This window comes from Mustela nigripes, chromosome 13 (assembly GCF_022355385.1).
Source record: "Mustela nigripes isolate SB6536 chromosome 13, MUSNIG.SB6536, whole genome shotgun sequence".
NCBI lineage: Eukaryota > Metazoa > Chordata > Mammalia > Carnivora > Mustelidae > Mustela > Mustela nigripes.
Window position 1 is genome coordinate 48062321 of NC_081569.1, and position 27972 is coordinate 48090292.

The 27972-nt window shown below is 37.3% G+C and overlaps 1 protein-coding gene and 1 pseudogene across 1 annotated transcript; one reads left to right on the forward strand and one right to left on the reverse strand.

Moving 5' to 3' along the window:
• The first annotated feature begins 130 nt into the window (after window positions 1-130).
• On the forward strand, window positions 131-27972 carry SPESP1 (sperm equatorial segment protein 1). Its single transcript, XM_059418537.1, has 2 exons — window positions 131-343; window positions 24747-27972. Exons 1-2 carry the CDS (start codon window positions 274-276, stop codon window positions 25781-25783), a joined length of 1107 nt encoding a protein of 368 aa, XP_059274520.1. The 5' UTR covers window positions 131-273; the 3' UTR covers window positions 25784-27972.
• On the reverse strand, window positions 7791-8269 carry LOC132029218 (prothymosin alpha-like; annotated as a pseudogene).

The following is a 27972-nucleotide window of genomic DNA, read 5'->3' on the forward strand; positions in this document are numbered from 1 at the left end:
CAGTTTCCGAAACCCGAGCGAGCAGGCGCACCGGGGCGCGGCTGAGCACTGTCGCCCCGCCTCCTACGCGCCTCTCCAGGAGGGGCGGGCCTCGGCCGCTCGCGCTCCCCTCCCCCCACCCCTCGCTGCGCCTGCGCGCTGGGGACAACCGTTGCAGGGCGCCCACGGCCCTGAGTGGGGGACAGTCGCCCTAGGCACCCTCTCTTTTCGGCCCTGAGGTACCCGGCCTGGTGGCCCAGGACGTTCCCGTCGCATGGCGGAGTGCTGCGGACGATGCCCATGAAGTTCTTAGTCCTTCTAGTCGCGCTGTTGCTATGGCCTTCGTTCGTGCCGGCCATTCCGAGTGAGTGACCTACCTGCGGCGGCAGCGACCCAGGGAACGGTCCTGGGGGAAGTCCCAAGTTTCGGGGCCCGTCGGAGACCCGGTCCTGCACTCCTCCCACATCTCAGTGCCCTGGGTCCTGGGCCTCCGTTGCGGAGGTGTGTCCCTCTCTTACTCTTGCCTTCCCCCGCCGCGACCTGCACGCCGCCGCCAGCGAGGCAGGTGGCGGGTCTTAGGCGTGACCCGGGAATGCCAGGACTCGAGGGTGTGACTTCCTCACCTCTGGTGGACACATTCCTTGACGTTAACCCCCACCCCTTTTGCCGGAGTCTGTGCATGTGGGATAAAGCAGGGGTCTGCCAACTGCGGCCCGCGGGACAAGCCAACATTCTGGCTATCCAAGAATGGTTTTTACATTTTTAAAGGTGAAAATGAAATATAATCTCCCTGACATGGGGAAAGCTATGAAATTCCAGTTGCATTGTTGATGAACAACCATGCTCGTTCCTTTATGAGTTGTCCATGGCTGCTTTAGGCATCTGAAAAGCCTGGTTAAGTAGTTGCCACAGAGACCGTTATGGGCTGTGAAGCCTAACATACTGACTGTCTGGCCCTTTACAGGAAAAGTTTGACCCCTGTGGTGAAACATGGAGAGCATGGGGATTGTGGTTCCTGTCTGGAACACTTGTGATCCGATCCCCCCAGTGTACTCCCACAGTGCATCCCACAGGATTCACAACCTTATTTAAACAGAATTGAAACTTACCACTTGTTCCTGTCCCTCCCCAATAGCTGAAAATCAAACCTGCTAAGACTACCATATTAACCTGTGGACACTTTGAGGTATTTGACTGGAGTATTCAATGTCTGATATTCCGCCTAAAACTATGAGGCTTGTCCATCTAGTCTAACAAGTTCATTGTAACATTAGCGATGTTGAGGTTGGTTTAGCCAAATAAAGCTTAACAGGTAGGTGTGGAAAAAAAGTACCAAGAAGCATGCCGGTTATGAAGAGCTATATTTCAGAATTGTTAAAAGGTCTTAGTTAAAAATTAGATTTAAAAAATGAAAATACAGCACAACCTAAATCATGAGTGGTAGTGAGAAAAATTCTGGATAAAGTGTCATAGATAACCAAAGTTAGCCCTGTAAATGCTAGCTGGCACTTATGATTGTTAGCTATTTTAAAAGAGATCTTTGTAAAATGTTTCTTCTATGCCGTAAGGAAACAGACACCCTGAAGATAATATCTTTTCTTGATTTCTAATGGTCATTATTACTAACATCAGTTATTTCATTTTGGTAGCTATAGATCAGTAAGTCACAACTGACTGACATGCATGGAGACTTTAGTTGAAGTGACATCAATACAGTCAGAGAGTACACTCTGGGATTGCTGGATCCTCGCTTAACTCAGTGCAAGCTCCTGCCTAACTGCAATCATTTTGTGGCCTGTTCTCTTTATGCACTCTTCCCTAAGCTTTCTTAAGGCTTGTACAAAAAGAAAAGATAATTTTCTAGGAAAAGAGCTGTTTTGTGTTAAATGTATAGATGACACAAGGCATAAGGAAAATATATACAGATCATAGAAGATATCTTGAAAGTGTAATTTACTTTTCCACAGAAGTGGATTAAGGGAATGCGGATCAGTGTTAACATGGTTACTTTCTCTCTCTCATTCTTTTTCTCTAAGTAATTTTAATTTTCTTTATTAATTTTTTTTTGGAATAAGTACACCAAAAGAAATCAGGCTTATCCTTGTGTTTGATTTAAATCATATTTGTATTTTACATGGCCGGTATTCTAACATTTGTTGGTGAGAGAATCATATAAAAAACACTGTCATGCCAAAGAAAAGGCACACAGGTTTTTATAATGAAAAGTGCAGCACTGACTTTTTTTTCTAGAATACAAGACAGGGTGCCTGGGTGGCTCAGTTGTTAAGCGTCTGCCTTCAGCTCAGATCATGATCCCAGTGTCCTCGGATCAAGCCCTACAACTGGCTCTCTGCTAGGTGGGAAGCCTGCTTCTGCCTTTCCCACTCTCCCTGCTTGTGGTACACACACACGCACTCTCTCTCTGTTAAGTAAATAAATAAATAAAATCTTAAAAAAAAAATAGAATACTAAGACAGTTTTGAGGTCATCTTATACAGACATCATGGGTATTGTATTAAGTAATTACATTTATTGAAAACCTCAGTATTCTTTTAACTGTCCACACCATTCTAATATGCCCAACCCAAGTTTAGCTAGTACCAGTTTAATCTAAATTCAGTTTGACATGAATAAGGCTTGGGTATACAGCAGTCTGTGTTCCTGTACATGCATAAACATCCTGATGGTGCAGGATAAACACCTTTTTACTATATACTTAAATTTATATACATTCAATTTTCTTCTCTCTGATTTTTCCATAGTTTTAGTTTTAAATATTTTCCAAATTTAAAAGTCATACCTCTTTATTGTATTTATAGTATATAACTAGCTTTACTTCTTTTTTTTTAAGATTTTATTTATTTATTTGACACAGAGAAATCATAAGTAGGCAGAAAGGCAGGCAGAGAGAGAGGGAAGCTCCCCACTAGCAGAGAGACCGATGCACGGTCCGGGGGCAGTCCCCGGACCCTGAGACCACCACCTGAGCCGAAGGCAGAGGCCTAACCCACTGAGCCACCCAGGCGCCCCGTAACTTGATTCACTTCTTAATGAGAATGCTTGTTGCTTTAAAAAAATTATAACTTCTAAAGTATCATTTATATAATAGTTATGTATTAAAATGTTATTCAATTATGTTATTTGCCTTTTATAATTTTAAGTCACCAAATCTTCGTGAGCTACAAACACAAGAATGTGAAATACTAGCTTTTGGGCTCTTTTTTATATCTCATGGATAAATTGTTTTTTCCTGGCTATCTCTTTGGATCAGTCAGCAAAAGTAGAGTTAATGATCCAGGATTGTTTTAAGCTCGGGTAAGAAAACCTCTTAACTTGCTTCTCTAGGTTGGTGTTTAAAGAGAGCTCAATATGTGCATTTTTGGCATATATCTTTGTCCTTAGGAAGACCTTTGTCCTAGTAGACCACAGAAGGCAAGGGAAGTAGTAAAGCAGCAAACAGCAATAACTGTTGAAATGTATTGGCAAGTGCATTAAAAAGAAAAGCAGATTCATTTTATCTCAAGTACATTCAAAAGATAAAATTCACTTCTGATGCTGCATGTTTACTTTACAGTGTTTCAAGGCCCAAGGCTATAGCACTGGGAGGGTCTCTCAGACCTATAGATGGAAGGCCATGACACACTTCATTAATGTTTTAGGTAATGAGGAGCATGTCACCTAATATGTGAATGTCCAGAGAGCTGCCTTTAGGGGTGTTGCAGTGGTTGCATTAGACTTTCCTTTAATGTTTTATCAGAAAAAAATGCCATCTTTCTGTACTTTTGAGCTGCTTTTTGTGTTCTTTTGATAGGATCTCATGTGTTTTTAAAGACTTGTTTTCTGATGTTAGCTGGTTGTCCCAAGACCACTTTGTATTTTCCCTACTCTGAATGGGTTCAGCCATCCTGAGGAGACAGTAGAACATGGTGTTAGAGACCAAAGTACCTGGGAGATGTATCAGACTTATGTGCTCAGGTGATAGTTATTTAGGTCATTTTATTGAGCAGAACTAGAAGAGATGTATTTCAAAGATGTGTTGTGAATTTGTTTTGGTTCCAATTCAATTTTAACATTACTCCTGGGATAACCCGGTTTTTAACTCTTTACTGGAACTGAATTCGTATCCCTTTTTAAAAATATAATTTGGCATGCATGGTTGGCTAAGTTGGTGGAGCATGTGACTCTTGATCTTGGGGTTATGAGTTTGAGTCCCATCTTGGGTGTAGAGATTACTCAAAATAAAATCTTAAAATAAATAAATAAAAATATAACTTAATGAAGCTGTTTTGGTTATGTATTGCAGCATACAGACCACCCCCCAGATTTATTATTTCTCATGGTCAATGGACTGACTGGGCTCAGAAGGGCAGTTTTGTCTATATGGTGGATTTGAGGTCACTCATTCAGCTATATTCAGCTAGAAGCTCAAGTGGGACGAGAACATCCCACGTGGCCTCTTATCTTCCAAGGTCTTTCTCTGCATGACTTCTCATCTTTTAGTAGTCTTGCCCAAGTGTTTTTTTACCATGGCGCCTTGCTTCTTAGAGGGAGCTTTACAAGCCCTCAGTATGCAAGCTCTTATCAAGCTTATGCTGTGTCAGACTTTCTAATGTCTCCATAGGCCAAGACAATCACATTAGGCAAGCCCATATTCACTATGGGAATGCACTAACCAAGAACATAAATACCAAGAAGTGCAAGGTCATAAACTTTTTTTTCTTCACCCCCTACCCCCAGCTTTATTGAGCTATAATTGACAAAATGTAATATATTTAAAGTATATGATATGATAATTTAGGGGCTTCTGGGTGGCTCAGTTGGTTAAGGGTCTGCCTTCAGATCAGATCATGGGTTCTGGAATCGAGCCCTTTATGGAGCTCCCTGTTCAGTGGAGAGCCTGCTTCTCCCTCTCCCTCTGCTGCTCCCATGCTGTTCTCTCTCTCTCTTTCTTTCTTTTTTTTTTTTTTAAGATTTTATTTATTTATTTGACAGAGAGAGACCACAAGTAGATAGAGAGGCAGGCAGAGAGAGAGAGTGAAGCAGGCTCCCTGCTGAGCAGAGAGCCCGATGCGGGACTCAATTCCAGGACCCTGAGATCATGACCTGAGCCGAAGGCAGCGGCTTAACCCACTGAGCCACCCAGGCGCCCTCTGCTGTTCTCTCTTTCTGTTAAATAAATAAAAATCTTCAAAAATATATATACAGTGTGATGATTTGATGTATGTCTACATTGTGAAAGGATTCCCACCATTGAATTAATTAGTCTGTCACTTCACATAATTACCTTTTGGGTGTATGATCAACAGTAGTCACCATGTTATACATTAGATCCTCAGGCCTTACGCATCCTATAACTGAAAATTTGTACCCTTTTACCAGACTCCTTCTATTTCTTCCACCCCCAACCCTAAAGTTATATTTCTTTATCTGGAACACTTAAATAATATGAACAAAATTACTTGTTTTGTCTGTCCGCAAAAATTTAAATTAACAAATTATAGGGAAACTGCTAGATGAGTAACAAGATAAAATGTTTCCCTTTGTGTCCCATCTTTGAGTGTACCCCACTAATGAAGCACAGTTATTAGAACTTTTTTTTTTTAAGATTTTATTTATTTATTTATTTGTCAGAGAGAGAGCACGAGCGAGAGCGAGCACAGGCAGACAAAGTGGAAGGCAGAGTCAGAGGGAGAAGCAGGCTCCCTGCAGAGCAAGGAGCCCGATGTGGGACTCGATCCCAGGACGCTGGGATCATGACCTGAGCGGAAGGCAGCTGCTTAACCAACTGAGCCACCCAGGCATCCCAGTTATTAGAACTTTGATTTAAGTTGCAAGTACCTCATCTTATTTATGTTCATTTTAATATGAACATGTTGGTGTGTTAGCTGGCAGTTCTTACATGATGACAGATTTCAGGTATTCTTATTTGTATCACTTCTGTAGACTAAGGGATGTCTATTTGTGTTCCCCCTTAATGACATGGGTGGAAAATACAAAGAATTTGTTCTCCAAATTAAGGACATTCAGCCAGTCTGGTCCACCTATACATATGCTTGGATATATGTTAAGCTTTATGTATATGAGGTTTTTTTTTTTTTTAATCAATAAAGCCATTCCATTTTTTCATTCTTGTGGTAATAAAAATCCTAGTTATATTCGAATCTTTAAAAAAATGGAGCATCTATGGTTCTTAGCTAAATTTTTATTGTAATCACCAGATGCCATAGCAAGCTTATAGGCCAAGGGCAAAGTAAAAACACATTTCTTAAAGAACAGAGACCCGAGGCATTCTGTTGAGCTTTTACTTCTTTGTCTTCATGTGAAAGTTAAAAAATTTATCTTTTCCTCCTTACTGAGCTACCAACTTTCCTCCAATGATATGGAACATTTTACTACTACCTTTAACTTACCACACATTTGAAAACTAACAGTATTATTGGGCTTTAAAGTCTTTGTTTTTTAAAACATAAGTTGTATATTAAGCACATGATCAGATAGCACCCATCTTACATTGAGAGATGCAGATTTTTTTAGAATTTCCTCTAATTTATGCTGTTTTTGCGTGTATGTCCTTGAATAGCCTACAGATTACTTTATGTATATGTAAGTTATTACAATCTATTGGTATCAGTGTTTTACCAGTTTGAATGAAATATAGAAACCTTACCTTTCTTTAGGTCCTTTACCCTCTCCCATTCACAGTATGATTGCCTTAAGTATTTCCTTTACATACATTGAGAACCACATCAGAGTATTATAAATTTTGCTTTAACTGTCAAACATAATTTGAAAAACTCAAGAGAAGGAAAGTCTTGCATTTACCCATACTTTTGCACTTCAATTTTATTCGTTCTTTCTTCCCAGTGTTCCAGCATTCCTTCTTGTATCAATTTCTTTTTGTTTAATGAAAGCCATTTTGCCATTATAGGGTAGGTCTTTTGGCAACAACTTCTCTTAATTTCCCTTCATCTGAGAGGTGTTGATCATTCTTATATTCCTGAGGGATACTTTCCCTTGATAGAGAATTCTAGGTTGACAGTCTTTTTTTTTTTTTAAGCCCTTACCAAATACGCCATTTTTCTTCTGACCTCCATGGTTGTTTGTTTGTTTGTTTGTTTGTTTTAGAACAACTCAGCAAAATAAAATTCCGGTTTATTGTTGGACAACATTGTTTCACACATACATCAAACAGGCCAAAAAAATAAATAAATAAACAGCAACTTCATAGACAAAAAAGGAAAAAAAGAAACCTTTTATCTTTGGCCTTTTTAACCATCTCATACAAACCACCTACTTATAGTACAGCTAAGTACATACACAAAAAAAATTACTGGAATTCTCAGAATAAGATTGTTTTTTTGTTGTTTTTGCTTTTTTTACAAGGTTTTTTTTTCTCCTTTGAGATTATAATGAACATGGTCACACCACAAGTAAAGTCAGAAGTAGGACAGAGAATGCTCCTCCGAAGGCTGATTTGGTCATCTGAGATCATTAAAAATGGCTGACCCCTAACAATATGTACAAAAATATAAAATGTTAATAAAAAATACAAACAAATTTTCCTTTTTAAAGTACTTTTAAGAAAAAAAGCAGGGCCTTGGAAGTTTTGATTCTTTTTTCCTCCCCTGTTGCAAATTCACGTTGTAGTTTTGGTTTGGGTGGCGGAGAGCCTGTGTCATCTGCGGGTGGCACTGCTCGCTTTGGGCAGGCGGGCGGGACTCTACTCGAAGGTGACCACGTTTAGATTCTGAGACGGGAAGTGGAGGGTGAATAGGTCACGGTGGCCTTTTTTTGTTGTTGTTAAGTTTAACTTTTCCTTTTTTGCTGTCTAGTCATCCTCATCAGTCTTCTGCTTCTTGGTGTCAACATCATCATCCTCATCATCTTCAGCTGCCCGTTTGCCCGTAGCTGCCTCAGCCTCCTCATATTCATCTCCATCATCTTTTTCACCATCACCTTCCTCTTCTTCTTCCTCCTCCTCCCCACCTTCTTCCTCTTCTTCATCTACCTCATTGTCGGCCCCTGCTCCCCATTTTCCTCATTCTCAGCGTTCCCATTAGCAGGTGCATCTCTTCCATTCTCTGCCTCCTCCACAACTTCCTTCTTCTCCTTTAAGTCTTTGGTGGTGATCTCGGAGCTGGTGTCCACGGCCGCGTCTGACATGATGGGGCACGCCGGTGATCCGATGCAGCGGATTAAAAAGAAAGCAAGAGTTGGAGGACTCTGGCGAGAAAGCTACCGGAGTCCGCGGTGGCGGAGGTGGTTGCGGCGAACGAAGAGCGGGACACAGGAACAATGCAAAGATGGCTTTTCAGAGCAGCCAGTAGGCTGACCTCCATGGCTTTGCCTGAGAATTCAAATTGTCATTCAAATTTTTTTCCACTATAGATAAGGTGTTATTTCTCTCTTCATTCAAGATTTTTTTCTTTGTCTTTAGTTTTCAGAAGTTTGATAGTATGTCTTGGCATGGATTTCTTTTGGGTTATTCTGTTTGAGTTTCACTTAGCTTGTTGAATCTGTAAGTTCATGATTTTTGCCAAACTTGGGATTTTTTTTTAGCCATTATTATGTCTTTGAGTAGTTTTCTAGACTCACCTTCTTTCTTCTTTCCTTCCAAGACATGGATGACATGAATGTTACGTCTTTTTGTTATAGTCTCACACATCCCCTAAGCTCTGTTCATTTTTTTTTCAGTCTATTTTGTTTTTCACATTGAGCATTTGCCATTGTTCTGTCTTCCATTTCACAGATTGTTACCTCTGTCCCCTCCATTCTGCTGTTGAGCCCATCCATTAAGTTTTTTTTTCATTTCAGTCTTTGTGTTTCTCAGTTATAAAATTTCAGTTTGGTTTTTCTTTATATATTCCTTTTTTCCCTATTTATTTATTTATTTATTTATTTTTCTTTATACTATTTCTTTGCTGAGATTTTCTGTTTCTTTGCTGAGAATTTCTATTTTTCTTTTTCTTTAAGATTTATTTATTTATTTTAGAGAGAGAGTGTGTGTGTGAGCCAGGAAGAGGCGCAGAGGAAAAGGGAGAGAAAAAGGGAGAGAAGCAGACTCCCCGCTGAGCAGAGGGCGGGAGGCAGGACTTGATCCCATGACCCTGAGATCATGACCTAAGCTGAAATCAAGAGTTGGAAAGGGGCCTACTGAGCCACCCAGGGATCCCAAGACTTTTCTATTTTTCATTTGTGTCAGGAATGTCCATAATTGCTTGTTGAAGCATTTCTCTGATGCTGCTTTTAAACCCCTGTCAGATGATAGTAACATCTGTGTCATCTTTGTGTTGTTGTCTGTTGACTGTTTTTTCTCATTCAAATGGAATTTTCTTGGCTCATGTTGTGACCAGTGGCTTTTGATTAAAACCTGGACATTTGGGGTATTACGTTGTAAGACTCTGGATCTTACTGATTTATTACAGATTTACATAGGCCTCTGAGCCTTTAACATCACTTGAGTGGTGGAAGACAACTGTTGTCTTGTTACCACAGATCCCAGCTCCTCATACAGCCTTCTCTACTGGAAGAGAATGTATTAATTCACACTTGGTAGCAACATTTCTACGGGATAAGGGCAGAGAGGTTGAAGCATGTTGCTGCGGCCTGATAAGGGTAAAAGTCTGGGCTCTATACTCAGCATTTGCTAGTGGCTATAGGGCCACAAAGTTTTCTGTGGTGTTTGACTGGAATAGAGTGGTTATTGCCTAAAAGTTTTCTTTCTTTCTAGGCTACCCTTTTACTTGTCCTTTGGCTATAGAAAACTGTATTTTCTTGGAGACTTTTTTGGCTATGTCCATTGGTGCATTGGTGTTTCTGGGTTGCTGGCTTCTCCAGTCTGGGGTATTTGTGGCAAAAAGAAAACCCAGGGAACTCTCTGCTGTATCATTCTTTGGATCTTGAAGTTCCTAGTTGGTGTGTCTTTTCTGTGCCTTTCAGAATGCACGTTTTGAATCTGACTAGTGATTCATAATACTCCACCTAAATAACTTACAGAGATTGTAAATAAATTCAATGTTTTGAGTTTGTTTGAAGTTCTTTAAGTTTTCAATTTTATAGGCAATTAACCAGTGTACATTACTTTCCTAGCAACACTCCTTTTAATTTACAAGCAGTTTGATGCCAAACCTTAATGTTTTTCTTATAAGTCTTTAGCTAAATACATGTTATTAGTTTAATGTTAGCTTATAGGGTCATAATTAAAAATAGCATGAAATATAACCAAGTTAATGTCAAAATAAAATATAATTCATATTAAATATTGTCAGAGAATTATAACACTTAAAAAACTCTACATAGGACATTTTAATTGAAAAATTCTAATCATTATAATCTTATAATATGTAGGTTTCATAATAACTAATTTTTAAGACACCAGATGCTTGGTCTATAGCACATTTCAAGTGAAATTGCATATTCACATTATAATTATTGTATGTTTTTCACTATATTTCTCAAAAAGTTTAGATATATTAGCTTAAGTGCAAAAATCTAAATTCTGCATAGATTTAGATATGCCCTGTTTATTTTCTGGTTTTGTGTTCTGTAATAACAACATGATCACCACACAAATGAAACACATAAAAAATGCTTTGTTAAAAAGTAAAGTTTTTTATAAGACCCAAATTTTACCAATATTCTTCTGGAATTTTAAATTGTAGCAGTAAGTAAGAAACTCCCTGAGGAAATATTAAAATTACCTAGTTTTATTGTAGACCTGTATTTTATTATTCTTTAAAGTAAAGATATTTCATATGAAAGTTCCCAAATTTGAATTACATATAAATTTTTTAAAAAATTATATTCCCCCTCCTTTTTTATTGCTTCTTTGCCCAAGATATAAGGTGACATGTTTTTCTTTCTTAAAACTTTCATTTCAAAGAAACTAGGTAGGCTACCATATAAGATTTTTAATATTAGCATTTTATTACCATCATTACATTTTATTGTAATTTTTGGCATGCTGTTACTCCTTAGGAGCATAGTCGTTTTTCTTTTCTTTTTTTTTTCATTTTTGAGTGAAAGGTTTTTCTGGAAAAAAAATTGTTAGTTAAAACAGTTAATGCAGGGACGCCTGGGTGGCTCAGTGCGTTAAAGCCTCTGCCTTCGGCTCAGATCATGATCCCAGGGTCCTGGGATCGAGCCCCGCATCGGGCTCTCTGCTCAGCAGGGAGCCTGCTTCCTCCCCTCTCTCTCTGCCTGCCTCTCTGCCTACTTGTGATCTCTGTCTGTCAAGTAAATAAATAAAATCTTTAAAAAAAAAAAAAACCAGTTAATGCATAATACCATTTTAACTTTACCAATTAGGAAACTTCTCCAGAAACAAAAGTGTAGTTTTTTGCATTTTTACAAAAAAACACATCTATGTATAGCCACTCTTTTAAATAGACACTGTAGAAGAAATTATTTGGTTTGTTACACCTGTTACCAATTGAAGTTTCACGTATGCTATTAGACATTTTAATTGATGCTTGATCGTATATTTTTAAGAACTTGAGACTTCCAAACATCATTTTTAAAACTTAATTAATGGGCACCTGGGTGACTAAGTCAGGTAAGCTTCTGCTTTCAGCTCAGGGCATGATCCTGGGGTCCTGGGATCCAACCCCACCTGGGACTCCCTGCTCAGTGGGGATTCTGCTTCTCCCATTTGCTCTCCCTCTGTGTGCTCTGTCTCTTTCTCTCTCAAATAAGTAAATACATAAATCTTTAAAAATACAATAAAATAAATCTCAGTATACAATATATCTGCATAGATAATAGAGCACAAGGTTTTCTTGGGATGATTTGTTATACAGTTTCATTAAAAAAGAAAATAAGCCATGTAATTTACATGTGTTAAAACCATTATTTGTTCTTTAAAATGACTGACTAGAGCTAAAAATCACATTTTTAAATTTTTAAAACTTTGTAATATCTCTGGCCATAGAAATCATAGTTTCTCTGTTGAGACAGGAGACCCAAATCACTTCTAACTCTTTGGGAGAAGAAAAAGTCTTAAGAGCTGTACCATTATATCTATAATCTTAAATTTAAGAGATATTATATTAATTTTGTCTTAGTTCAAAGTAATAAAATTTATGGCATAACAAAACTGGGAACTCTAGCTTAGTTTATAGAATGTCTTCAATTAGTTCTACTAACTGAATGAAAATAACATCTATTGATAAAATCAAATTTTTGTAAACCAGTTCTTTAAAAATGATTTTTTGTTTTATCTTTATGTTAATGTCCATAACTATAATGCAGAACAGAGTGATAAGCATGATATTTTAAATATATACATACAATGAAGTACACAAATCAGAGGCTTAATGAATTTTATGGTTAATGCCCCTGTGAAACCAATGCCTGAACCAAGTGACAAAATATTACCAGCCTAGACTAGTTTATAAGTATTATGTTTTAATGCGCACAACTATTTAAAATCTTGCACAGAGGGGCACCTGGGTGGCTCAGTTGGTTAAGTGACAGACTCTTGATTTTGGCTTAGGTCATGATCTCAAGGTTATGAGATTGAGCCCCATGTCAGGCTGAGCCCGGAGTCTGCTTGAGATTCCTCTCCTTCTGTCCCACCCACTACTCACTTATGCTATTTGCTTTCTCTCTTTCTCAAATAAATAAAATGTTTATAAAAATTAAAAGTAGATAAATACAATATTGCATAAAATTTAGGTGACTGGACTTTCCTAAGTTTCTTGAAAATTCAACTAAGGAGCAGGAGAAACTGTTTTCAGTCATATAGATGACAAAGGACTGGTCTCCAGAATATATAAAGAATACTTAAAACTCAATAATAGAGATAACCCAATTAAAAAATAGGGAAAGTATCAGAATACTGATTTCTCCAAAGAAGATATACAGATGGCCAACAGGCCTGTGAAAAGATGTTCAGTATCATTGGCTATTAAAGAAATACAAGTTGAAACTACAATGAGTTATGTCAACACCAACAAGGATGGCTATGATTAAAAGTACAGATAGTAAGTATGGGGATGATACAGAGAAATTGGAACCCTCATATATTGATGGGAATGCAGTTGCTTTGGCAGTTCCTCAAAGGTTAAACATAATATTACCAAATGACCTAGTAATTTTGCTCCTGGATACTTGTTCAAGAGAAATGAAAGCATACATCCACACCAAAACTTGTACATGAACATAGCAGCATTACCCATTATCACTAAAAAGTAGAAGCAAGCCAAATGTGTAGCAACTGATGAATTCATTAAAAAAATGTGGTATATCCATAAAATGGAATATTATTTGGCCACAAAAAAGGAATGAAATACTGACTGTGCTACAATATGGATGAGTTTTTAAAACATTATGCTAAATGAAAAAAGACAGTCACAAAAGAATTCATATTATATGATTCCATTTATATAAAACATCAAGAATAAGAAAATCCATAGAGACAGAAGGTAGTTTAGTGTTTGCCTAGGTCTGAGGGAATTGAGGAATGGGTTTATTTTGGGGATGATGAAACTGTTTTAAACTAAGATCATGGTGGTGGTTGCACAACTGTGAATATACTAAATACCATTTACAATATACTAAATACCAAATTGTATACTTTAAAATATGTAAAAGATAAGTTATGAAGGTATTTTAATCCTAGTAACCCTTAGGGATTTTAATTCCTAAGATTGTAATTTACTGATCTAAATTTATATTAGGCTATTTAGTAAGGGCCAGTTAGAAGAAGTGCAGAGCCTTTCTGAAAATTGGAGCTATTTAACTACAATAATTATGATGTTGTTGTTGATAAACTTCAGACTTATAAATTTAAAAAAAAAAAATGAAAACTGCCTTCTTAGCCTAAAATAAGGGAACTTTTGTCTTAATGCCCAGATTTTCTCCCTAATAATTATTAGACTATTATTTAAGAAATAAAACCAAACAAAAAACTTAACAAAACCAAAACAAAAGACAGTTTTTATACCAGCAGATTCATTTTAAACATAACATGACATTTAGTTTTCTTCTACTGCATTTTTACAGAATTTTATAGAAAATTTTCTTACCTGTGATTATTTCCTTAAGATAAAGTAGTGGAGGTACAATTAATTTATATACCTGCCAAACTTTGGTTCACTCATTCAGTCATTCGCTTTTTGACTGTCTGCTATGGCTGTAGGCATTGAGTAGAACAGAGGATTTAGAGAACAAAGCAGACATGGTCACAGCTTTCAAAGAGCTTACAATATGTAGTCGTTAAAAAACATTAAACAAATATATATAGTTAAGATTATCTTAAATTCTAAAAGAAAAGATCAGTGTGCTACTGAGAAACTAATGAAGAATGTGAAGATCAGGGGTGCCTGGGTGGCTCAGTGGGTTAAGCCGCTGCCTTCGGCTCAGGTCATGATCTCAGGGTCCTGGGATCGAGTGCCGCATCAGGCTCTCTGCTCTGCAGGGAGCCTGCTTCCTCCTCTCCCTCTCTCTGTCTGCCTGTCTGCCTGCTTGTGATCTCTGTCTGTCAAATAAATAAATAAAATCTTAAAAAAAAAATGTGAGGATCATAAAGGAAGAAAAATTACCTCTTTTTTTTTTTTTTAAAGTAGGCTCCATATGCAGCAGAGTCCAACATGGGGCTTGAATTTATGACCCTGAGATTGAGACTTGAGCTGAGATCAAGAGTCAGATGTTTAGTAGACTGAGGTGTCCCAGGAAGTTACTTTCCTTTTACCAAGGAAGTAATTATATAGCCAATCCTAGGTTTTATTGTTTTATTTTTTGTTTTTACCTTGTCTGGCAAAGATTGTTTTTAACTTACATTTCTTTTATGAACAGTGAACTTTAGCAACTTTTCATGTTAAGTGGCTTTTTTATTTCTTGTACTCTATTCCATCTTTAATTGGCCATTCCATGACAAGGAAATGTATGTCTTGAAAGTATTGTTTATTGATTGAAGTTTTGTATTGCATTGCTCATTTTAAATCAGATTTTATTATTTTCTTCAAGATCAACTCTAAACTTACTTTTTGCTTCTGTGTGAAGTAAATGTATTCTTTTATATGTCATTGACTGTCAGTTCCTACCCATACTTTGTAGTAACAAAAACATAAAATTTGGATTAGTTTTAGACATTTTTCCAAAGAAGACGTACAGATAGCCAAAAGACACTTGAAAAAATGCTCATCATCACTAATCATCAAGAAAATGCAAATCAAAAGTACCATGAGCTATTACTTCACACCTGTCAGAATGGCTAAAATCAATATAAGAAATAACAGGTGTTGGTGAGGATGTGAAGAAAGGAGAATCCTCTTGCACTGTTGCTGAGATTGCAAACTGGTGCAGCCACTGTGAAAAACAGTATGGAGGAGGTTCCTGCAAAGTTAAAAATAGAGCTACTCTACAATTCAGCAATTGCACTACTAGGTATTTACCCAAAGAATACAAAAGTACTAATTCAAAGGGTACGTGCACCTTAATGTTTATAGCAGCATTATCTGCAATAGCCAAATTATGGAAACAGCCCAACTGTCTATCAACTGATGAATCGATAAAGAAGATGTGGTATATAGGGGCGCCTGGGTGGCTCAGTGGGTTAAAGCCTCTGCCTTCGGCTCAGGTCATGATCCCAGGGTCCTGGGATCGAGCCCCGCATCGGACTCTCTGTTCGGTGGGGAGCCTGCCCCACCGAAATACCATATGATATTATTTATATGTGGAATTTCAGAAACAAAACAAACAAGCAAAGGGAAAAAGAGAGAGAGAGAGGCAAACTAAGAAACAGATTCTTAACTATAGAGAACAAACTGATGGTTACCAGAGGGGAGGTGGCTGGGGAGGATGGGTGAAATAGGTGATGGGGATTAAGGAGGGCACTTGTCATCATGAGCACTGGGTATTGTATGGAGTGTCGAATCACTATATTGTATACCTGAAACTAATGTGACACTGTATGTTAATTAACTGGAATTTAAATAAAAATTAAAAAATAAAAAGCGTGAAAAGGTTTTTGGATCAGTTTTAAAAAATATTTCTAAATACATCTGAATGTATGAAAGGGATATATTTTTGCCCAGTTGACAGTAGAGCACAATTTTGTGTATTTTACTTATGGATTGATTGATTGATTGATTGATTATATCTTAGTATTTACATGTATTTCAAAAGAGAGTCTTATTTCTCCAGGAAAATTTTATTATCATACTTCTGTTTTACCAGCATCCTTGTGGCATCTTTTTCTGACAATATTGTGTAGTTGTTATGTGTACCTGCTTGGAAGTAAGGCAGCCTCTTTTGAATGCCATTATTATCACCTACAAATCAAATATAATCTTAGGCAAATTACTTATCATTTCTAAGTGTCATTATTTTCCTCTCTGTAAAAACACTCCTCACATTCAAAGCCTTTAGCATAGTGTTTGGCACATAGCAATTGCTCAGTCTGTTGAACTATTACAGTCTTTTCAATCACTGTCTTCCAATTTTCCCCTTCAGATTTCACACCACTTTTGTCCCTACAGTTGTTTTCCCATTTTTTTTCACTTTCCCTGTCATGTAACTAATTCTCCCATGTACTATTTCAAGAAGAGAAGTGCAGACAGTCTCAAGCACAGCTATGACATCTGTATCTGTGATTCCTGTTAAACCTTAAGCCTGCTTAGGAAGGAGCAGTCCTGCTTACTAGAGGCACTGGGAAACAGCATTATGGTCTCTAAAGGTGGAAGAGATTCTTACCTTACCCACATTCTGAGACATTGCTATGTCTGGTTGGATCACTAACTGGTAAAGAATATAGAGGGGGATATTATAAAGCACACCCATGTAAACTACACATATCAAATGTGTAAAAAACTCATAGCAGAATAGTCTGGTCTTTGTAGGAATTTGAATTTTGTTTAGTTCATCTTTCTAGGAACTTCTGAAGAATGGGGAAAGCAGGTTTTCATAGTGGCCAGGGCCATTTGTCAGGATGTTTGAGGCTTAACTATATTTTACCACCTTGCCTACAAACATTTGTATAAAGATCAAATTGATTTGCAAGAGCAGTTCTGATTAGTGGAACTGAGAAATCAATGTGAAATATGTAGATGTTTTAGAGATACAAAAGTAGGAGGTGGGAAGTATGTGGGGAGAGGATAGATTTAACAATAAAACAATATGGAAAGAAAGGGTTCATGAAGAAGAGAAGTAAAGCAAGGTAGAAGATAGGGTGTTGAACAGGTTTTTTAATGCTGCCTAACTAACAGTGTAAAGGGATAATGAGTACTTTAATTTTTTTTAGGAATCAGCTAGCAGTAAGGATCTCCTTTTCCTATCCTTTGACAATCTAATTCACCTAATAGTAACCTGGGTGTCCTGTTTACTTCTTTGAGAAGGGAGAAGTTAAATGATTAAAAATGGAATGTTTAGGGTGCCTGGGTGCCTTGGTTAAGCATCAGCTTAAATGATCACAGGGTCCTTGGACTGAGTCCCACATAGAGCTTTCTGCTCAGAGGAGAGTCTGCTTTTCCCTCTACCCCTCCCCTCTGCTCTTGCTCTCTCTCTCTCTCTCTCATATAAATAAAATCTTTTAAAAAATAAGAATAAAAAAGGAATGTTCAGCAGCCTACAAATTGATGGCAACATCTTTTTGAAAGCATTTAAGCCTTTGTTGGCTGTACATTTTGATTTGCATGTGAATAATGGCCCAGAATTGAAATATTTACAGAACATATACAAAAAAAATTTATTATGGAAGAGCTTAAATATATACACAAGTAGAAATAATGGTATAATAAATCTCCATATATCTATAACCAGCTTCAACTACTAACCCATAATTAATTTTGTTTCATTGATATGTCCACCCATATTCCTTTCCCCCTCATCTTTCTGTTCCCTCTCCCCAACTTCTCAGACTTGAATTTTTTAGAAGCAAATTTGATACTTCATATAATTTTATCAGTATTTTAATATGAAGCACTAAAATATAAATAAACACAATAATAATGTGAATTTCACACCTAAAAAGGTAATTCCTTAGTATTATCAAATATCTGGCCAATGTTCAAACTTCTCTGACTCTTTTTTCTAGTTTGGTTGGTTGAATTGGGATTTGGAAAAGATTCATACATGTAATTCATTGATGTATCTTTTAATTCCATTTTAATGTATTCCTCCTCCATCTCTATTTTTGTCCTTGCAATATAATTGTTGAAACTGGATCATACGTTCTATAGTTTCCCATAGTTTAGATTTTGCTGATTATATCCTATAGTCTAGTTTATATCTTTCTTTGTTGTCCCATGTATTTTCAGCATATTGTTAGATTTTGAGAGACCTGTTAGATACAGGTTTTGACCATCTTTTCAAGATTGTTTCATAGGTGGTATTGCATTCCTTCACCAGGAAATTCATAATGTCTGATTGTGTGTCTTTTTGTGATACAAGTAATCATTGATATTGATAATCATTGCAAAATGTCATAATTATAAGTGGCTTCTTCATCTGTTAGCTAAATATATTTGTAAATTGAACTTCACTCACTTATAGCTATTTTTCCATATGCAGTGGTTTTCTGTATTTTCTGTTCTGTTCCAGTCATCGGTACATTCATGTACAATGCTATATGATTTTTATAATAGAGATTTTATAATATATTTCAGTATCTATTGGGGCTGGCCTCTACTTTTCTGGCTATTCTTACTCATTTTTCCTTCCAGATGAACTTTATAATCCATTTTCCTAACTCCAGAAAACAAGTAATGGTATCTCGTTAGAAGCATATTAAATGTGTACATTAACAGAGAGAATATGACATCTAAGCATCTTTATGATATTGAATCTTCTTGTCTAGGAACATGGTATATCGGGTGTCTTTGTGGCTCAGTCGGTTGAGCATCTGTCTTTGGGTCAGGTCACAATCCCAGGGTCCTGGGATTGAGTCCCACATCAGGCTCCCTGCTCAGTGGGGAGCCTGCTTCTCTCCCTCTCCCTCTGCCTCTCCCCACTGCTTATGCTCTCTCTCTCAAATAAATAGTCTTTAAAAAAAAAAAAAGGCTTAAAAAACAGAACATGGTATACCTTTCTAATTGCTGAAGCTTACATTATATTTTTTGGAAGGTTTTGTTACATTCCTATATCAGTTTTCTGTGGCTGCTATAACAAATTACTATAAACTTGGTATCTAAAACTAACAGAGATTTATTCTCTCACAGTTTTAGAGGCTATAAGTCTAAAATCAGTTTCACTGAGCCAAAATCAAGGTGTAAGGCAGAGCTGCATTCCCTCTACAAGCTGTAAAAGACAGTATTTTATTTTATTTGTTTTTTTAAAGATTTTATTTATTTGATGAACAGAGATCACAAATAGGCAGAGAGGGAGGCAGAAGAGAGAGGGGAAAGCAGGCTCCCCACAGAACAGAGAGCCCAATATGGGGCTCTATCCCAGGACCCTGGGATCATGACCTGAGCTGAAGGCAGAGGCTTTAACCCACTGAGCCACGCAGGTGCCCCTAAGAGACAGTATTTTAATTGGCTCTTCTAGCTTCTGGTAACTGCTAGCATTCCAAGTGTTCTGACCACTTCATTCTAATCTCCGCCTCTTCCATATTACACCCTCCTTTTCTATGTATCAAAACTCTTAAAAAACATTTGTGATTGGATTTAGAGTCTACCCAGATAATCTAGGATAATCCCCTGTCAGGATTCTTAATTTAATCACATCTGCAAAGACCTTTTTTTTGGTAAGGTAATATTTACAGGTTCCAGGGAGGATTTAGCCTAATATAATTACTCCTATAGATTTTGGACATGTCTTTTTAAATTTATGATTAGATATTTTCTTTCATTATTTGTTATCAAAATAGCATCTTCTTTCTCACCTTTTAACTGGTTTACATTGGTGTAGTGATTTCTGCATGTTGATTTCACAATTTGCTACTTTTCTAAATTATCTTACTCCTTGCAGTATCTTTTCAAAGGAACTCTTTTGTATTGTCTAGATGTCTAATTATATCATCTACATATAAACATAGTTTAACCTTTTTCTTCCCAATTCTCATGCTTCCAGTTACTTTCCATTGTCTAATTACATTGACTAATACCTCCAACATGATGTTAAATAGTAATGGAAATATTAGTATCCTGATCTTATTTCTGTCTTTAGCAGAAACCTTCTAGTGTTTTCTTTATAGAGCTTTTATTTATTTTTCTTTATATGGCTTTTATTTATTTATTTTTTAAGATTTTATTTATTTATTTGACGAAGATCACAAGTAGGCAGAGAGGCAGGCTGGGGCGGGGGAGCAGGCCCCCCACCGGGCAGAGAGCCCCTTGCAGGCTGGATCCCAGAATCCTGAGACCATGAACAGAACCGAAGGCAAAGGCTTTAGAGGCTTTAACCCACTGAGCTACCCAGGGGCTTATTTATAGGGCTTTTAAAGCATTTTTCAAGTATCTAATTTATTTGGTTTTGTGAAATAAAAGGACAAATAGAGTATCTTAATTTTATAGTCAAGTAAATGTTGAGAAACATTAAGTAATTGCCAAAGGTCATTATGCTTGGAAAGTGGTACAAGCAGGACCAGAGTATGAAAAAAAAAATTTTTTTTTTCACTGCTCTATGCTCCGTACTCATTTTACTTAATATTTTCCTCCAGGAAAACCATAGATTCGGGACAATGTGTAAAATGCCTATGAGAATACGTAAATAAGTTATTTTCCTTTTTAAAATGTGAGTTTTTAATTGTTTACTATATTGAGTGATTGGGTATGTGTGCTTGTGTGTTTTTAGGGAGTAAAATATTAAATATAGATAAGTGTAAAGTCCCCTTTAATGACCTGACTTCAGTCCCATTTCCTTTCCTCAGGGGCAACGTAGTATAAACTGACAGTTGTTTTTTTTTTCTTTGTAATGCAAGTGCCAGACTTAAGCTTTGATTTTAGAGGCATCCATTTCAAAGAGCCAATGCATTTCAAAGACTGCTATCTTAAATATGCGCACTGCCAGCCAAAAGCCTCGATAAAGAGCCAGGCCACCTCCCTCTACTGAGGCTCCTTTGTTTTGGAGATCTTAATTGCTTTTGAGAACTGTCCTTTTGGGCCAGTTGTTTTTCCTCTTCCGGAGCTTCAAATTCATGCTCTTATGTTTTAAATTCATTAATAATGAGTGAACCCTAGAGCCCGGACATTTGATCCCAATACAAGGAGAACCCCTGGCCCATTTGCACTCTAAGCACCCCCTACCCTCCAGCTACCTTCTCTTTGGCACTATCTCTAGCTCCCTCGCTTTCCTGGGCTCCCGCTCGCTCTCGTTTCCCTCTCTCTGTTTTCCTCTCTCCATCCCCTCCACCTCCCGCTGTGTGGCCCCAAGTGTGCTATGTAATTTCCAGTTCTAACCCTTTATTTTATCAAAGTTTCGTGATGATGGTTGTTGCTGAAGGATGTCTTGCAATCATATTAAGAACCACAAGGGTCAGTCCAGTCATATAACACTGATTTGGAAAGGGGAAATGTCAATGGGTAGCTCACTCCAGGGCCCCGGTGAGCACTACCAGGCTTTTCTAGTCTACAGCCTTACTGTGGATAGGCTGAGACTGGCTCAAAACAGGCAACGACCCACAAGAGTTAGGTATGTTAGCTTGCTAGTCCATTTTTTATAAAATCCACAATTCACAGACAAAATGCATGATATGGGGTCAGCGATTTTAAGAAAATTATCAGAGGGATAATATCAAAATCTACCTCCCTTTTTTCACCTATCTTCGTCATATTGATCTTGAAGTAAGCAAAGCTTTTCAAAATATTACATAAAATGCAGAATCTGCTTTTAGAATATAGATCTCCAGACAAATTTTGTATTGATGGGTCCATGATCAAAGGAGCGAGACTGATACAAAGCGAAGGTCAAAGCTTTATTTCGCACCAAGCATCGAGAATCAAACTGAGAATCAAACCGACAGTTGGGGCCACCTCTTACAGAGAGGGTGACCCCTCCCAGCCTCACAGACTAACTTTTATAGAGCAAAGGCCATGTGGTTGAGCCTGGCCACACACAGATGGCCAATGAGATTGCAATACAGAGAAAGCCGCTCATGCTAGGTCACACATGGGTGGCCAATTGAATTACAGTTCACCCCATAGTAGCTATTTGAACTAGCCTATCACCTTGGTCAGAATTGGCACCCAAAAGACGGGACCCACACTCCTTGGTAGCTAGGGAGACAGTGTGCTTGCTCCACTGATTGGATGTCTCCACCTGGCCTGACTCACCCCTGCATCAGGGCTCGTAATCTCCACCTGACCTGACCGGCCCTTGTATTTGGGCTCTGTTACCTGGGACTGGCCAACCATATTTTACTAGTTTCCCAGACTTGCTTTTAAGTAAGTTCCCCCCCGGGGGGGGGGGGGGGGTGGGGCACGGAGGGTGGTACAGGGTCAGTTTAAGTTTTACTGCATAAACAACAAAATGGCTGTTCAACCAAGATGGAGCTGCTCTGGCTAAATAGGCCCTTACAGTATCTTTCGCCGATCATTTTGCCTTACTAAACTCTTCTCATTAAGAAATTATTTTAAAATTTAGGGGCATCTGGGTGGCTCAGTTATTAAGTGTCTGCCTTTGACTCAGGTCATGATCCCAGGGTCCCGGGATGAGCCCTGCATCAGGCTTCCTGCTCAGTGGGAGGCTTGTTTCTTCCTCTCCCACTCTCCCTGCTTGTATTCCCTCTCTGCTCTCTCTCTGTCAAATAAATAAAACCTTAAAAAAAAGAAAAAAGAAAGAAATTTTTAAAATTTAGAAATATACTTTCAGTTTTGATTAAATCTCCATCTGGTATTTCTAAGTTGTAAGAAGAGTTAAGGAAGAGAGGAAAAACATATAAACATAAAGTTTTTTTTTTTTTACCGTTTTGTGCTTGTGAAAGTGCTGAATAGAAGTACCTGCTGAACAGAAAGTTTGGTATTTCATTTGGCCTGCAGAGGGAGGATTTAGGTAGGAGTTATGCATTAGAGTTTGGTTAAAAGTGTCTTACTCTTTTGAATTAAGTCAATTTATATCCTTGATAGTGTCAAAATCATTTCAAAATGACATGTAGTGTAAAATTCCAGCACTTAATATGAAAAACCGTCTTGGGAGTAGGGGAGTTGAGGAGAATTTCAGAATATCTTATCCAATAATAATTTTTGTTTTCTATGTTGGAAATGAGAGGCTTGACCAACCACTCAGATGCTGCAAAATACCATTACAAATAGAACTGCCATTTTGTTTTGAGAGTGAAATGTTGTTGGTTTAGACTGGGAGCTGGCAAATTTTTTCTGTAAAGGACCAGATAGTGTTTTCAGCTTTGTACCCCATGTGATCTCTGTTGTAACTACTCAATTCTATTGTTGCAACCAAAAGCAGCCATAAGTAATATATAAACAAATGGGCAAGACTGGCTGGGTTCCAGTAAAACTTTATGTACAAAGATGGATATTAATGTAGGAAACAAAGGCAAAAGAAAAAAATAAATTTCCTCACAACATAAAGCCAATTGGCAAGTCCTTGATATGGGCAGAGTGACCTTCCTCTAGGAACTCAAGTTACCTTGATGTTGACACTTCGCTAAGAGCAAAAGGCAATATTCACTTAACATTATTCCAATTACCAGGATCCTGTAATGCTCCTTTAACATATAAAAATCCCTTTGGAAACTTCCTTTTTCTGTAACCTCCAGGATATATTTTAGCAGTCATCCTTCAAGCAGATGGCCCACAGATACACATTGGAAGAGTTTCATGAATAAGGTTTTACTACACAGTAATAAATGACCTTTGCCTCACAATAGTTAGCCCCTCAAGGTCCTGGAAACTGTGCTTCCAGATTCCTTAGAGACTTACACTGTCCTTACCCCCCTCCCAACTTGAAAATATATAATTGACCACCCCACACAGTCCCAGTGCAACCCTTTCTGTCCATGGGTACTGTCTCCTTGCTTTAATAATATCATCCTTTTACACCAAAGATGTCTCAAGAGTTCTTTCTTGACCATTTGCTCTAAACCTTAACATTTCCATATCAGAAATGACCCACAGGTGTAGTTAGATCTTTGCCAGGTTGAAGGCAGTGGTATACTGGTAAACGTTCAACAACTGGCTCTTTGGAGAGACTGGTAAGCTGAGATTTACAGCATTTGCCCATCACAGTTGATTTCAGACTATGTATTTGGTGTTACTAAGCAGGGACATAGAAAGAGATACAGAGTGGTACACCAGTACATAGCATTTCTACCATACAGCTACCCTAGATGTAAATAACATGACCATAGATAATAGTAAAATGACATAAAATAATAAGAAGTGATAAATTTTTGAATACTAATTACCTTTATTTTGAATACAATTTATTTAATTGCAAATTAAAATAATTTTTAATAATGTTTGTGTTTAACGTTTGGTTTACAGCATTCCTAAAGATTGAATGATTGATTCTGGTGAGTCAGTAGGAACCAATTCCAGTACACTGCTGTGGGGAACGAAATGATCAGGATTTTGGTTTAATGAGCTACCTACTTAATCATATGGGAGAGTAAAAGCAAAAAAATTAAAAGAATTGTGTTGATATGCAAACTTTGTACTAATCTTGTTCATGTGTTTTGTTAAGAATCTGAAAATATATTTATATGTTTTATTTAAGTGAAAATCAACCAAGTCAAAGGTGCTTTATTTCTTGGTTCTTTCTCTCAACTTTTAAGTGCTAACATCTGAAGGAAATTTAGGTCAGTAGATTCTGTTGATATGTCATATATAATGTTAAGTGTTACTTATTGTTTGATTTTTTTTTCCTTTAAGGCATAACCGTGACGCCTGACGAAGAACAAAACTTAAATCATTATGTAGAAGTTTTACAGAACCTAATACTAAGTGTTCCTACTAGGGAGCCAGGTCGTGAGAAAAAATCAAAGTCTCCAAATAATGTTCATTCTATAGGACCGAAGGTATCAAGATTAAAGGAGATAATCACACATGGAGACGTTTCAACTGAAAATGATGTTTTAATCAATCCTCTTGGTGAAGAAACCACAGCTTCCCCAACTGGAGGCTTCACACTGGAAGTACAGAAGAAAAAACCTACCGAAAGCACAGCATTCTGGTCGATTAAACCAAATAATGTTTCTATTGTTTTACACTCAGATGAACCTTATATTGTAAAAGAGCCAGAGCCAGAGCCAGAGCCAGAACCAGAAATATCACAAACAAATCCATGGCTAAACTTTACTGAGACATCCCCAAGCCCAGAGGTCACCTCAGGCCAACCGTCTGTCACTCCTTTAAGTATATACACTGACATGAATACCGTCACAGAGCTAGAAGATGTTCCTCAGCTCTCAGGCGAATATGAAATGGGAACACCTGACACAGTAACATTTGGAAAACACCCACAGATTCTGAATAATGAAGACATTTTGAAAAAAATTTCAGATATTCATTCACAGGTACAACGGGTACCTCTTGCTGAAAGCCTCAAGCCAGAATACAGAGAGGACATTCGAGCCTCTAGAGAGCACCTAAAACGGAGCCTTGCTTTAGCAGAAGCAGCAGAACATAAACTACAAAAGATGTATAGATCCCAGCTATTACCACTAGCACGAAGCAGTAGTGGAATTGATGACATTGAAACTGTTATTAACACACTGTACAATTCCAGATCTAAATTAGCTAAATATTTAGATATTAGATATGTTCCACCAGAGATGAGACAGAAAGCTACTACAGTATTCAGTACATTGAAAAAAATATTATGTGTAAGTCAACAAGAAACTCAAAATCTTATTAGGAAGTTATTAAACAATAATATAAAAATTTTAAACCTACTTGATATTCCATGACAAAGTTGATTTAAGCAAACTGTGCATTCATTTCACTGGAGAAATAAACATTAGTGATTCACCAGTTGTATGAAAATATTTTCTATTCAATGTGCTAACATCTTTACATGTCATGTTATAAAAAACTTTCATATGCACAAAAGCCTAATAATTTAAAATAAAATTTTGGTTCAGGAGTTTGTAGTTTTTTTCTCATTAATTAAAAGTTATGAAGATCTAACCTTTAAAATGTTTAAGCTTTGATTTTACTTGAATAGATTAGTTAAGTTCATCCATTTCATAAAAGTTAAGAGACTGTGCAATCTGTATGTAGCCTGTTTTAAATAATTGAATATAAATGTAAAATTTTAGTATATATGGTCTTTATTACTCTTTCAGAGAATCTGAGTTTTCTGTCTGAATAACGAGGTTGGAACTTGAATCAGCTGCTTTATTGAAGATCTGTCTGCCTCCTTTAAAAGGTGGATGGTATATGGAGATATGTCCCTGTTTGTTTGTTGTTAAATACTTTTGGAGTATCAGTGAGTTACTGTAACTTAGACTTGTAATGTAGTCATTCTCACCTAATTCCTATTTTTGTCTGTTTCTATACATATACTTTGAAGTTTTGCAAGTCTTTTGTGAGGAATATGACTAACACGATTAAGGTTAACTGTGTAATATTGTGCTTATGGTGCATGTAATTCTTTTTCATGATTTGACCCATATTGTGTTTAAATTTGTTTGTTCTTTCATTCATCAAACCAGTCATTTATAGTTTAGTAGAGATTTATTGTCCTTTTATACTATGTGCAGAAAAAATGCTAGGCTTTGGGGATATAGTAAGACCTGTTTCTTCTCTCTATGAGATTGTATTACAGGAGGAAAGACACACATTAAATAAATAACTTTGCTAATTTTTAAATTTCAGTTGCGACAAGTTGTTATGAAGCTGTGAGAAGCTTGACCTCACCTAGACGGAAAACAATGGGAAAGCTGTCCCGAGAAGGCAGCATTTCTGGTAGTATCTGAAGGATCAGGGTGCATGTAGGGGAAGGTGGCATTCCCAGCAGAGGGAACAGCAAGTGTGATGCTCTGAGTTGGGAATGAGTATGGCAAGTTCAAAAAATAGGAAGTAGTTGGAGTGTAGAAACATAAGGTAGAACATCTCAAGATGGAGCTGGTGAGGTACCCAGGATTGGAATAGATTGTGCAAGGCCTTAAAATGTATATATATTGACGGTGCTAGCTGTTATCCTATCTATGATCGGTGAGAAGCGTTTGTGGATTTTTTTTTTTAAGATTTTATTTATTTATCAGAGAGAGAGAGGGAGAGAGCGCGAGCACAGGCAGACAGAATGGCAGGCAGAGTCAGAGGGAGAAGCAGGCTCCCCGCCGAGCAAGGAGCCTGATGTGGGACTCGATCCCAGGACGCTGGGATCATGACCTGAGCCGAAGGCAGCTGCCCAACCAACTGAGCCACCCAGGTGTCCCTGCGTTTGTGGATTTTAAGCAAAATATGGGAATGATCAAATTGGTGTTTTAAAAAAAAACACTTTGGCTGCAGTTTTGGAGGCAGACAAAAGTAACAGCGTACTAGGCAAAGGCCAAATTAGGCTTGGACTAGTTCGAAGGAAGTGTTAGTTTAGAGGTAGAATCAGCAGTATTTGGTGATTGCTTAGACATGGAGACTGAAAGAGTAGCAGGGATTGAAGACAATTCTTCCACAATTAGCTATATCATGAAAAAGACCACATAGTTTTTGTTTCACAATAGCACTCTTTACTGTTTCCTGTGGGTTTTTTTTTTTTTTTCATTTTGTGTGTGTGTGTCCTATTTTTTTAAATCAATTTTACTGTGGAAGATTTCAAACGTGAAAAAGTAAACAGATTAATGTAATAGATCTATGTACCTAATGTCCAGTTTCAACAATGATCTACTAATGACCTGTCTTGTTTCACCTAAACCCTCATCCTTCCCCCTCACCCCTATTTCATGTTGAATTAAATCCCAGATACGTTTTCATTCATTTATAAAGATTATAGTTTGAAGCTTTTAAGTTTTTTTAAAAAACAACCCCAATATCACCACACATACAAATTTAATTATTCTTTGTCATCAAATGGCCAGTCATTGTTCAAATTTCCAGCTGTCTACTATTGAGTATGTATGAAGCGAAGATCCAAATAAAATTCACACATTGAGATTTA